Raw genomic sequence first — 13,900 nt, forward strand, 5'->3', positions numbered from 1 at the left:
CCCGGCTCCTCGGAGGCAGACAAGGCAGGTGTCTGCAAGCGAGAGTGAGAGACGTGTGCCAAGAACACGCACAGGCTCAGACACACACACACACACACACACACACACACACACACACACACACACACACACACACACACACACACACACACACACACACACACACACACACACACACACACACACACACACACATACACACAGAAACATGCAAACACAAGTACATCCAAGTGTGCACACATTACAATCCACGTTAATTTTGTTATCCCGTGTGCATGCACATAAGTAAATATATTTTTACACAGGAACACATTCAGGCACACACACTCACAAGCTGTTACATAAAACAGCTTTTTCATTCGCCTTCGTTTCTCTCCTCACTTTTTTTTTTCCTCTATCTCCTCTTCTCTCTCCCTCGCTGGTTCCACCCCTCTCCCCTTATTTCCCCCACAAATCCCTCTGTGCACCCTTCCTTCCCTCATTCCCCCACTCCTTCCTTTGTGCCGTACCGTCTTCCTTCCTTCCCTACCATCCATCCTTCCTGCTTTACTTCAAGTGTTTCATCCACTCTGACTCTGTTTTACTCTCTCTCTCTCTCTCTCTCTCTCTCTCTCTCTCTCTCTCTCTCTCTCTCTCTCTCTCTCTCTCTCTCTCTCTCTCTCTCTCTCTCTCTGACTCTCTCTCTCTCTCTCTCTCTCTCTCTCTCTCTCTCTTTCCCTCTGTCTCCCTCTCTCTCTCCGTCTCTCATATCCACCCACACACTCTTTGACAGAGTAGTTGCTTTCTCTCATCTCGGAAGACTCTAAAAATAAACGAGGGGTTGTGTTTGGAGGGGGGGGGGGGTGGTGGTGAGGAAGAGGAGGCGACGAGCGAGATGGGGAAGAGCGAGGCAGATGCCGGTTACACAGCAGTTTTCAGCTAAATTCTCGGTGTGATTCTGTGTGCGAGTGAGTGTGAACGTTTGAAAAGTAGGCATGTATTCAGAAACACACATACATTTGCATGCACCCACAAACACACACACACACACACACACACACACACACACACACACACACACACACACACACACACACACACACAGATGCTTTGTCTGTCTTTCTTTTGGTGCCTTCCTCCCTCAACAATTTCCCCAGGCTGCCACAGAAACAGAGGGAAAAGTATGTGTTTAGCTCTGCAGCAGATTTGATTCTAAAACAGGAAATCTGACAAAAAAAGAGGAAACCACAGAGCACCACAACCTGCCCGAGGGAAAGAAACTTATTGCTTTGTATTGGTATGACGTCGAAGTTATTAACTGTTATCTTAAAGGTCATAATCCTATTTGAGATTCCTTTAACTGTGTCCATGTCTGTTTGTGGAAAAGAAATTGGCACATTAGAATCCAGGCTGGCAAAGTGGTAGCTCATCCATTCATATTTCATATGTGAGCAACGTGCACTCGCTAAGGGGGCACAGAGAATACGAGGGGGGGACATTTGTTTGGCCGGATAAAATATGAAATACTATTCAGGTGATGGATAGTGACGGAGCAGGTTTTGAAGCAGCATGGGAGAAAGCAGGCGCGGGAATAAAAGGTAATGGGGCAAGAAGAAGGGAAGCAGGGAGGAGGGAGAGAGCGAGGGGGGGGTTGGGGGGTGGAATGATGGTATTTTGTCTGAGTTAAAGTGTGATGTCAGGGGATGTGATGGTTCTGTCAATAGCAATAAATCTCATATCCTGTGTTTGTCCTGTCGACTGGTGAGAGAGCTCTGGACATAGGTCAAGGTTAGAGCCACCAGCGGAGGGAGGAAACTTGTTTGTGTTTGTTCATCCCTCCGCTCTGCATTCACCACAACTCCTCTACAGAAGCAGTTAGCACCTTTTTTAAATATCAGTTCGATGACATATAGATTTTTTATGCTCTGCACGAAAGCCTGGAGAGGATTTCTGGAAATTTGGCACAAATACTCACTTGGACTCAAAGGAGATTTGCTTTGGTCGACAAAGACCAAGGTATAAGGTTACTGGAGGTGGAGGCAGACAACGATGAGGTGTTAATTCTAGATGTCGCGTCATTACCTAAACCAACCTGTCGTCTACTGATCTGTCCAGGTCCCAGTTCCTGAGTCTCAGACTGAAATCTTCCAGTTAAAACCTAGCTCAAGAGATTTATGCTGGTTTTGCCAGATTAGTTTCATTTCCGTCCCTTTCACATTCTTCCTCGTTCTCACCTCCGATCGAATATTACTCTCTCCTCTCCTCCTCTCCCATAGTGTCAACATCTCCTCCCAAATAATCCCTCCGCTTACTCCATTTTTCCTTCTCCGTGCGCCGGGATCTTCCCATCCCGTTCACCCTCCCCTGACAGACAGCAGGATATTGATTTGGAATAGATGGCCCTGCCTGATAATGAGACTCCGAAAGAGAAAGAAAAATGGATGGAACCAGGGAGCTGGTGGAGATAGACTGAGAGAGAAAGCGGATTAGAGGATGGGAGGATTGAGAGTGGGTTTTTCTCTGACATGGTTTGCTAAGTTTGGCAGGGCTAACTGGCTATTTCTCCTCTGGCTTGGAAACTGAAATTCACAGGGGGTATCAGTGAAAGCATCTGAACCATATCCTGCGTCACACACATTCAGTCTCACACGCACGCGCACATACAAATGGAAATAAACCCGGGATTGACCGGAGGATGAGTTTGTGTTTCTTTTGTGTGAGAGTGTTTTTTATGGGTTTGTGTATCCTTTGCCGATTCCAGATAACATCCTCCTACTCAGCCACCGAGTTGTGTGACCCTCTACCCTCTCCGTCCTATTTCTCATTTTCCTGTTCATATTTGCAAATGAGAGTTTTTTTAAAAGTTTCACTTAAACATCTGTGATAAAACAAAAACAAAAAAAACAGGAGCAAGACCGATTTATTGGCTGGTCAAAGAAAAGCATCCAATATGAGCCTTTCACTGATATATAGGTATATTTGTTTATGGAAAATAAAGACTCAACTTTTATTTACAGTCATTTATGATCAAGTTTATGGATAACCTGTGAAATATTAAGCCTCAATTTCCTTTTGATAAAGTTTCGATATCAACTCCTTAGGAATCAGTGACAATAGTTTTATTTTTATCAGCGGATATATCGTTATTGGATATTTTATATATCCAAGTCAATATCAGCATTGGCCACCGAGAATCCATATCGGTCTGACTATAAAAAACAAGATTTTTAACCTTTATAGTTCGCTCTCATGCCGCTCTCTCTCTATTTCCTTTGTAAAATAAGACACGTGTGCTGATTCTATTTGCCAGGTTACAAGAGATTTCTCTTTGTGAGTGACTGACAGTCTGAGTGACAGTATTTTTAAACACAGGCGGAGGAAGGTGACGGGTACATTGTTGTATTTCTCCACAGTCCTTCCGCATCTTTTGCTTGCCGTAGCTGTGATTGCAAAGCAGTGGTTTAATATCAACTACGTTTTTATGTCTGTGTCTCTCTCAGTTCTCTGCTTTTAAGAAAGTTTACACCTCTAACCTTCTCTCTAAACCCGCTCCCACATCTCACCTGCTGTTTTATTTTTGTTTTGCCGTTTCTTTGACCTCCCTCCCCCCCCTTACCCACCTCAACCCAGCCCGAGGAGCTGACCAACGTCCTGGAGATCTGCAACATCGTCTTCACCTGCATGTTCACGCTGGAGATGATCCTCAAGCTGACTGCGTTCGGCTTCTTTGAGTACCTGAGGAACCCCTACAACATATTTGATGGCATCATTGTTATCATCAGGTCTGTAATCTGCTTTAGAATTAGTTAAATGCAAGTTTAATCCCCAAAATGTCAGAAAAGATTGAACCTTTATAATATCAAAATTGTTGTTATAAACATCTACATGGTCCAATATATAATTCAAAAAATAATGTTGTTTAATCTACTATTATATAAAACTGAGAAACATAGACTCATCTCTATAGCAAAGATGGGATGTGGAAAATAGTCACAGATTCATATTTAAACAATCAACTGATCAAGTTATTGTTTCAACTCTATATTAAAGTCCCAAAACCAAATTCAGAGCTGTCGTATGCAGCTTCAAATGTTTCCTCTCTGTAAAAACAACATCAGCTGTCACAACGTGTGCTGACTGACTAGATTGCATCCAAAGCAGTGTGAAGATTTTCCCTCGTGTGGAGAATGTTAACTTTCTCCCAATGTGTATTTTCATGATTCCACATGAAGCTTTGCATTGCTCTGTTCTTTAGAAATGATAAATATAAGAAATGTCCTTCAGCTTGGGGATAAAATAAGTTAAACGTCAGAAATATTTCTTATCACCAGTATGGATTCTCTGCTTCTTTAGAATGTGTAGTAGTCTAACCGCCTTCTCCGCGTATTTTTAATCTTCTCTTATCTGGTCTTTCCCTCCTCTACATTGATTTCATTTTTTAAATCAAACTCCCCGGTTGTATCAATACACATGTTTTTCTCGACCATTTTCATATTCTTCTCCAATTCTCCAATTCTCCAATTTCTCCAATTTCTCACTCTCTCCCATATGACACATCCCAGTGTGTGTGAAATCATCGGCCAAGCAGACGGCGGCCTGTCAGTGCTGAGGACCTTCAGGCTGCTGAGGGTCATTAAGCTGGTGGGGTTCATGCCTGCTCTGAGGCGGCAGCTGGTGGTGCTGATGAAGACGATGGACAACGTGGCCACCTTCTGTATGCTGCTCATGCTGTTCATCTTCATCTTCAGGTAACCGGGGGGGGGGGGGGGGGGCACAGATTTATGTGGCGTGTGACTCAGAGACAGGAAATTGAAAAATGAGAGGGCAGAGAAGAGTGGATAAAAAAGTGAGAGAGAACAGAGATTGTGATGTTTATTAGATTGACTCACTGTATGTAAATACTGTGTATGCACTGTGAGGTACAGTGCAATGATATTTTATAGTCTAACAGGATCGATTACACACATTTTTGCTTTCTCATCGGCGACAGGGATTATCTCGTTAACCTGTCTTCTTCTCCAACATTACTTCAGAGCGTTTGACTGCATGAAGCATTTGAAATTCCATTAAATATGACAGATAGGCTTCGGGCCAAAGAACAGTGATAAGAATAAACCGCAGCTATCAAAGTGACACCTGGAGACCGGTCTCAAATTGCACAGAGATGATTTTAGTTTAACATGAATATATGTCGTTTTAGAAGTAATACACCATTAGCGGTGCTTTAGCTTTACCTGAATCCAGTAAAGAGCCATACCAGGCACTCTACCAGGTAGACTGTAAAAAATCTAAGTTACACAGAGTGCAAATGTGTGTGTGTGTGTGTGTTTGTGTGTATATACATGTCCCTGCAAACCTGCATCGTTACATGTACAGGTGGCATCAGAGCTTTTTAGTCTTCTAATGCCATCCTGAGCGACTGTTGTTCTGCATTAAGCAACTGTAGCATTTTGGGGCAATGAATGCAAAGTACCTCTCAGCTGAGACTTTTAAAACCTCTTCATAATCACTGGGGAGAAAGTGACGGATGAGAATATGAACGGCGCCGACTGGGTTTCACAGTGACAGCAGCAAACTGATGGTCGAGGCTGAAAGGAAACGAGCCGGAAGCAGATGCTAGAATAAAACTTGAAGAGACAATTGCAGTGGTTGTGCTGATTTGTTGTGAGTTTGTCTGTTTCTGTGCATTTTCTTCAGTTCATGGTCTGAAGCATATTCTCTTAAAAGGCATAAAGTTAGTGTTTGGATTAACAGAATCAGAGACATGGCAAAAACGGTACCAACTCTCTTGGATTTATCCTGAAGCTCAGATATATCAGTACTTGTTTGTGAGGCTGAAAGTGGCAGGAGGGCAAGAATAAGTTACGGTGATGTGCTGACGACAGATCTGCAAAAAAAGCAAGAGCACAAAACACTACATTAGCAATCTTTTATCTCTAATGTAGAGGTTTGTGCTGTGTTTTTTTTTTTTTTAGGAGAGGTGTAAAAAATGTTTTATTATCAAAGAAGCAGGCCGTCCTACTCTTGGTAATTAATGGGAAACCCTGACATGCATGACGGCACTCTCTTCTTGTTCCTATGACAGGATGTGCAGCTGAATCTATTATGTAAAACATCTCTCCTGTGTGTTGCAGTATCCTGGGGATGCATATATTTGGTTGCAAGTTCAGTCTGAAGACAGAGGCCGGAGACACGGTGCCCGACAGGAAGAACTTTGACTCCCTGCTCTGGGCCATTGTCACTGTCTTTCAGGTACAAATGACACACACACACACATTTAAATAATTTATTTGAATCCACTAATCATATTCGTACAAAAAGGATTCAAACATTTCTCAGAGGTTGAATACAGCTTAGTGACTCATGGGTACAAGAAACATCTCCTACGCCAAACAGCAAGACTACCTATAACAGCTGATACAGAGCAGAACTTTGCTAGTTGTTTAGCTTGTCTCTTATTAAGTCCTGCCAGTCGTAGCCCACTGACCGAAAGTTTATGGACATGCCCCAGACTTCCAAATATCAATACTACCAGTTTACATGTATAGCCTAGGTCTCTCATTTTAGCAACAATGGGCTGGTATTTGGTCAGCTTGTCAAGGAGTCCATATAGAGGTCATAGACACAGGCTACCTCAAGGACTACTACCTCCCTTTTAACCTTGTCCAAGAGAACAACATCAGGGGTGTTAGGGATGTTACAGAACACATCATCAGAACTGTTAAACCAATCTGGCATTATACTGGAGTGTTTGTACATTGACACATTTGGAGGGAATACTCCCTTAACAGTACTAGAAATGAGGTCGACAATGCGATCATGGCGTGCAGTATAGAGTCCTTTGTACTTATTACAGCCACAAACACACACACACACACACACACACACACTTTTAACACTGTCATATCACAACCTGTACAGATTTGCTTGTGAGGACGTGCAAATTATTTCCATCTCTATCCACATGTGTGTGTGTCTGTCTGTGTGTGTGTGTGTGTGTGTGTGTCTCCCTGCTCCATACTGTGTGTCTATCTCCTGCAGATTCTCACCCAGGAGGACTGGAACATGGTGCTCTACAACGGCATGGCCGCCACCTCCCCCTTTGCTGCTCTCTATTTTGTGGCTCTCATGACGTTTGGAAACTATGTGCTCTTCAACTTACTGGTCGCCATCTTGGTTGAGGGCTTCCAAGCTGAGGTAAGACCTTTTTTTCTCATCCTCAGATTCAGGGCATTAGCAGTTAGCAAAAATAAAAAAAATCTATCCATTTTATCAATCAATCAGAGATTTAGTTATTAAGCTCTTAAGTCTTCATAAGTCTCACTAGAACGTTGACATTACACTTGTTTCTTATTCTCCCGCTCTTTGTTTCCTCACCTCCTCCCGTGCGCTCCCTCTCCTTCTCTGCCTCCCTCTGCTTGGCTTTCTCCTTCTTTTTTTCTCTCTCTCTCTCACTTTCCTGGATACAGGGTGACGCAAACCGCTCCCACTCGGAAGATGACAGGTTCTCCTATAATTTTGAGGAGACTGAAAAGCAGAAAGACTCTCTGCAGCCCTCAGGTCTGACCCGAGGCGTGTTTTGATTTGTCCGTCCGTCCGTCCCTTTTCTCAGGAGCCTCAAATCCTCAAATTAGGACTCGAGCATGAACTGATTAGATTGTGGCAGCCGTGAGAAAGGGGTCCATTATAAAAAGAAACACAAACACAAACACACAGAGTTGTTGCATTAAATATTTATTCTAGACTAATCGTTATCTCACACTGTTTCCTTAGTAAATAGTCTCATCTTATTGGCTAAAGAGGAACCCCATCTTCCAACCTTTCAGCAGTCAGGTTGTTTTGTTGTGCCCCGGGCGTCAGACGTGTTGCCCGATTTCAACAAACATTGCCGAGCAACAGTCTGAAATGTAAGCTGCACAGACCTTTAATAATGCATGCCTGATGCCACCTCTCCATCCATCCCCCCCTCCCCTCTACTCTCCCTGTGGGCATAACAAAAGTGAACTCTCCAAAGCATCATGCTGTTGAGCAGTGTAGGGTAGAGCAGCATTTAGCTGCACTCCGGGGGGGCGGATGCTTGCTGATCCCAAAAATACCTTTTAAATGTCAGTTTACTTTTTTGTTCCATTCAAGTACAATCAAACACATTATGAATATGTTGGGAAAGGACAAACCGGTGGCAGATGTTCTTTTTCACTTCTTACAAGTCTCCTCCAGTGTTTTACCACCGAATGTGATTTGATGCATGTCGGTGGCTGCCGGCTTGCGGGTGCAGGCAGGTGGGGGGGGGGTTGATGATTGCCCTGTGAACACGCCGTGCACAGAGTAGGGCTGGCGTGTTTGCCTGCTGAGAACTGCAATGCGCACAGCGAAAGAAATACCTCCCGAGAGAATGAAGATGCAGCACAAGACCAGAGATCATTTGTGTTATTATGAGAAATGTTTGGGAACAAAGAGTGGATCATTATGACTCTGTGGCAGGACAAATTGGACAATGGCGGGCCGCCACAGTCTTAGTAATGAATGGAAACCACTTCTCTTCTCCGAACTCCTGTGAGTGGGTTTAGTGTAAATGAATCCTTCCTCTGTCTCTCTGAGCCGAGCGTCACCTTGTTCCAGGAGGTTTATGGTGCCGACTGATGAAGAATACAAAGTTGTGTTTGTGTGACAGCTAGGGTTGCAAAATTCCGGGAATATTCCATTTTGGAAACTTTCCATGGGAATTAACGGGAATTAACGGGAATAAACAGGAATAAACAGGAATAAACGGGAATTAACGGGAATAAACTGGAAATGTTGTGGGTAATTTATATTAACTGTATTTACCTTGTCATATACAGACATTAATATAAACATTTTGTTTTGTCATAGGCTGATTTGAGCCCTGAGGAAACTTTGGGCACTTGACTATATGCTTCTGCATCTTTGTGTCATTCTTAACATAGGTCTTTGCACAGTATTTGCAAATGTACACAGCCTTTCCTTCTACATTGGATGGTGTGAAATGTCTCCACACATGAGATAGTGCACGTGGCATTGTTCTGTAGAATAAGATGAGAAAAAAGTTTGTAAAAAAACACTAATGCAATGCCAGAGATATAAATAGTTAGCCAAACAATTGGAATCGTCTGTAAACATATTTTACAATTGATGGATAAATGAATGTAAATAGTCTAGATGAACAGATGAACAATCCTCAATCAGCATGCTAATATATTTTCCCAGTAATATCATGGAAACTTACCTGACTAGTCCTGCACACTACAGCAGGCCTCAATCAGCCCTGCTGTAGAGTGAAGGATGCTGGGAATTATCTGTGCATGTGATGGAAGAATGCACAGTGGAGGGTTAAAATGCAACGTGCAGTGTGTGCTGCATTCCATACATCTTTAAAATAGAGTTTTGAATGATGTTTTTATTGCTCAGCGTTTAATTTTCGTAGTTTTTTGTTTTTTTCAAAATTCCCAAAATCCCCAAGCTAAACTTCCCATGGAAAGTTTCTGGAAATTTACCGGAAACTTTCCGCCCCTTTGCAACCCTAGTGACAGCTACAGAGAAGAACAAGCAAAGGGAAATTACTTGTTCTTTAATGGTGTTTCCTTCATAACCTCCGCCAACAAGGTTATGTTTGTTTCTGCGTTTGTTCGTTAGTTTGCAATATTACGCAAAAACTTCTCAAAAGAGTTCCATGACGTTTGGTGGAGAGGGGATCCATGGCAGATCACTGTCTTTAAGAGTTTAGGGGACTGATATTTAGGAGCGTGTGTAATTTGCTCTAAATCTAAATGAAAATCCTGTGATTGTTCATCCCTCCCACCACTCCTCTTTCCTTCCCTCCTCATTATTCCCCTTATGTCTTCTTCTTTCCATTCCCTCTGTCCTTCAGACCCAAAGATCTCTACGCTGACCCCCAATGGGCACATGGACTTGTCCTCCCTGCCTGCTGGTCAGTTTCCAGGCGAGAGGTTGACCTTTGCTCTTGGCTCCAGGAAGAATAGCGCCATTTCTCTTGGCAGGGCCAACCTGGAGCAGAGGGCTATGGTGAGACAGGCTGGAGACACATAGCTGCTGTTTGTTAGTTGTTGACTGGTCATTTCGTTTTGACTCCTCTGAAACTGTGTGAGAGAAATATTGTGGGAGATTTCTTTAATAATCACGTGCTGGGTCGTGTCTGTTTTTTTAACAAGGGTATTTCAAATCATTTTTTAATGCGTTATTGGTTTTAAGGACGATGTTATTCATCAGCAAGATCTTTACCTCAAGTCTTTAATTGGCTCATTAAATGCCACGCTACTTAATCGACTCAAAAGTATGGGCTGCTCTCACACATTTTGTGTAATCAGTAGCACATGATTACGTTGCTTTATTCTTCTTTATTATTATCAGATATGTGAATCAGAATCAGAATAGGAATTCTTTTATTTGCCAGGTATACACATACAGGAAATTGCCTTGGTGTCATTGGTGCACTGAATATAAAACAACAATATAAAAAACAACAATATATAAGAAAATAGAATAAAATAAAATAAAATATAGACAGTAACAGAGTTATGGGCACGTGCTGTGCTAAGGTGCTGATCTCTATTTATTATTGTTAGTAAACCAGAGGGTGAGAGCTGATCCAGACTGGACCTGGTTCTCTGTCTGTCTCCTTCTCCCTCAGTATCCTGTTCGGCGTTACCACAACTGGGGACGCGCGCTGCCCCCCCACCCCCAGGCCCTGTGGGCCCGGCGCTCCAGCTGGAACAGCCTGGGAGGCGGCCGCCCGTGCTCTTCCTCTTCTCCCTGCGCCAGTCCATCCTTCACCTCCACCTCCGCCAGGCCCTTCTACGGCTACGGCCTGGACGGTCTGGGGGGGTTGGTTGGAGGGAGCCTGCGTATCCGTGGTCCCCGGGCCTCCTCGTCCCCCCACCGACACTTCCACGGCGTCCACCCGGACGAGGAGGAGGCTCTGCTCTCCCCCCCCGCCGTTGCTTCCCACTCTCTTCACCTCCCTCACCCTATGCTCCCAGGTCCCTTTGTACCCAGGAGGGACCGCAGAGCTCTATCGCTGGAGCTGCCCCACCTGCTGCAGGTGCCGGGACCCCCACACCCTCCACCGCTGCTGCCGCCACCACACCACCTCCCGCCCCCCCGGACCCTCCACAGGAAGAGGAGCGTCTCTGGTGGGATGATGATCAGCGCAGGTGGTGGCGGTGGCCTCGGCAGTCTGGGTGGGTTGGCAGGGGTCCACCAGGACTGTAACGGGAAGACGCCCCCAAGTAGACACCAGACGGAGCAGGCCGGAGGGGCAGCCCCCCCGAGCCAGCTGATGACGGACGTCTTCCCCCAGGTGAACGCCCGCAGCAAGGACCGGGAGGACCTGGACGATGACATCGAATACGTAGGTTCCTGTTTTGTGTTTGTGTGAGGGAGGGAGGGAGGGAGGGAATCAAACAGCAACAGCATTAGGACAAGATGGTGAGAGAGTGAAGTAATGTTTTAGATTAGATTAGATTAGATTCAACTTTATTGTCATCACACAGTACAATTACTTATACAACGAAATGCAGTTTAGCATCTAACCAGAAGTGCAAAAAAAGGCAGTAAAAGTGCAGAGTATTGTGCATATTAAAGTGAAAATGTAAATAAATAAGATCTGTACAGTAAGAAATATATGTGGAATATTACAGTATTGAAGTATATTCTGGTCGGCTGGGAGGTTGATGTGGTTGTAGAAGTTGATGATGAAGGAAAGGAACGCGGACCCAGTACTTACAAGTATAATGATGTTTATTACACAAAAGTTGTACAGGTCAGGACGAGCTCTAGAGACTCGGAGAAATCACACAGCCAAACGGTGAAGTCTGACTTGCCCCTGCCGGGCAAGACGTTTTATAGGTGGGAGGTGGGACCCCAAGACTAGAGATAACATGACATCACACAACAGGGTTTCAGCCTAAATAAGGAGTTGTTTTGCACATGAAGATGAAAATGCATTGGTCAAGGACCTTCCCTTTACCCCCATCCATTTGCTGGTCAGAGGTCATTCCCTGAGTCAAGGATCATTTCAAAAAGGTAGAGAACTTCTAAGATAAACATCTGGAGGACTCTCTGAGAATGTCTGAGAGTCCAGAAGGCAGGTATCATAAACGTAAGCCTGTCATTATGTTTTGAACACATACCAAAGTGATCTACTCTAACGAATATACGACAGTATTAACAGGAATTGTAAGATATAAGGACGAATACACAATGAGCAGGATAAAAATATAAATATATATAAATATGAATACACTATAGGCGGGATAATACAGTAGTAAAAAAAGTAACAGTTAGTGCAAATGTACAAATGTTCAAATGATCAGTGGTTGGAGGAGGGTGTGTGGCAGTCTAAGCCAGGGTGGAGGGGAGAAGTATATGAGTATTGTGCATATTAAAGTGAAAATGTAAATAAATAAGATCTGTACAGTAGGAAATATACATATATATATAGTCATCTACCATCACTCTAAGAGTATGTAACATATAGAGAAACACAATCTAGTCCTTGTGATTCCCAGGAACCGGATCATTGGCTTTTATGTTCAAGCTCCGGATTTCACACGTACAATAATCTCCTGCTGTCTCGTGTAGGATCTTCGAGTACTTTGTGTAAATCCTGCACTCGTGGGAGCCCCATTGTTTTCATTGTAAACAAGTCTGTGTACAAGAGAAACAAGGTTAATTAGAAAGGACTATTTAGACAGCGGGGGAGAGAGAGCGTTACAGATGGCGGCGTTGGAAGATGCTCCGAGCTGTTCCTATGGACGTGTTTCACTTTTTGTAAATATTTCAGAACGGGAGTCCAAACAGGAAGTGTCTCTGTGTGGGTGTGTGTTTATTCTACTGATAATGTGTTTGTTGCAGTGCTTGTGCATCCGCATCAAGAAGACGATAGAGGCATACAGACCTGACTGGTGTGAGAGCAGAGAGGACTGGTCCGTCTTCCTGTTCTCCCCACAGAACAAGTGAGTCGCCATCGTCCTTCCTCCCCCCCCGCGTTGCATGTCTGCCAGCGCTCCTGATTTTTGCAGGAGTCTCCCTATTTATAACCTTTTCTCCCGCTGCGCTCCAGATTGATCCTTTCTCCTGTTATCTCCAGATTTCTTGGTAAAATCCAATGGGTGTTTCTTGGTGTCTGTGTGGGATATGTGCACCAAAACTGTTCTTTCAACACCACACTTCCAGATGAGGAAGAAATGCGCATCAAAATATCAGACAGATTGGTTAAAAACCCTAAATTTGTATACCCCAAGCCACGTTATCAACCATCATGTGGTCTGTTCGGGTAAAAGTTGAAAATCTCCCTCTTTTGTACAGCCGAATGTTGGCAGGTATGTTCATTTATCAAGTGCATCGACTGTGCGTTGAATTAAAATGCTCTTTTATAGCCACTGCCTCACACAGACACACACTTTATCAGTTGTCATTAGGGTTGCAAAGGGGCGGAAAGTTTCCGGTAAATTTCCGGAAACTTTCTGGAAACTTTCCATGGGAAGGTAAGCTCTGGAATTTGGGGAATTTTGAAAAACAAAAAAAAATAAGCAAATTAAACGCTGAGCAATAAAAACGTCATTCAAAACTCTATTTTAAAGATGTATGGAATGCAGCACACGCTGCACGTTGAATTTCAACCCTCCACTGTTCATTCTTCCATCACATGCACAGATAATTCCCAGCATCCTTCACTCTACAGCAGGGCTATTGAGGCCTGCTGTAGTGTGCAGGACTAGTCAGGTAAGTTTTGATGATATTACTGGGGAAAATATATTAGCATGCTGATTGAGGATTGTTCATCTGTTCATCTAGCCTATTTCCATTAATTTATCCATCAATTGTAAAATATTTTTACAGACGATTCCAATTGTTTGGCTAACTATTTATATCTCTGGCACTG

The 13,900-nt window shown here is 43.7% G+C and overlaps 1 protein-coding gene across 1 annotated transcript in view; it reads left to right on the forward strand.

Moving 5' to 3' along the window:
• LOC133022965 (voltage-dependent T-type calcium channel subunit alpha-1I-like) overlaps positions 1-13,900 on the forward strand; it is a 101,669-nt gene that overhangs the window by 58,339 nt on the left and 29,430 nt on the right. The window contains exons 10-17 of the mRNA XM_061089877.1: positions 3,610-3,761; positions 4,542-4,727; positions 6,114-6,231; positions 7,021-7,176; positions 7,449-7,539; positions 9,866-10,020; positions 10,646-11,365; positions 12,871-12,971. Coding sequence (XP_060945860.1) covers positions 3,610-3,761; positions 4,542-4,727; positions 6,114-6,231; positions 7,021-7,176; positions 7,449-7,539; positions 9,866-10,020; positions 10,646-11,365; positions 12,871-12,971 — 1,679 coding nt within the window. The remainder of the gene's footprint in view (positions 1-3,609; positions 3,762-4,541; positions 4,728-6,113; positions 6,232-7,020; positions 7,177-7,448; positions 7,540-9,865; positions 10,021-10,645; positions 11,366-12,870; positions 12,972-13,900) is intronic.

The sequence above is a fragment of the Limanda limanda genome, chromosome 17 (genome assembly GCF_963576545.1).
Source record: "Limanda limanda chromosome 17, fLimLim1.1, whole genome shotgun sequence".
Taxonomy (NCBI): domain Eukaryota; kingdom Metazoa; phylum Chordata; class Actinopteri; order Pleuronectiformes; family Pleuronectidae; genus Limanda; species Limanda limanda.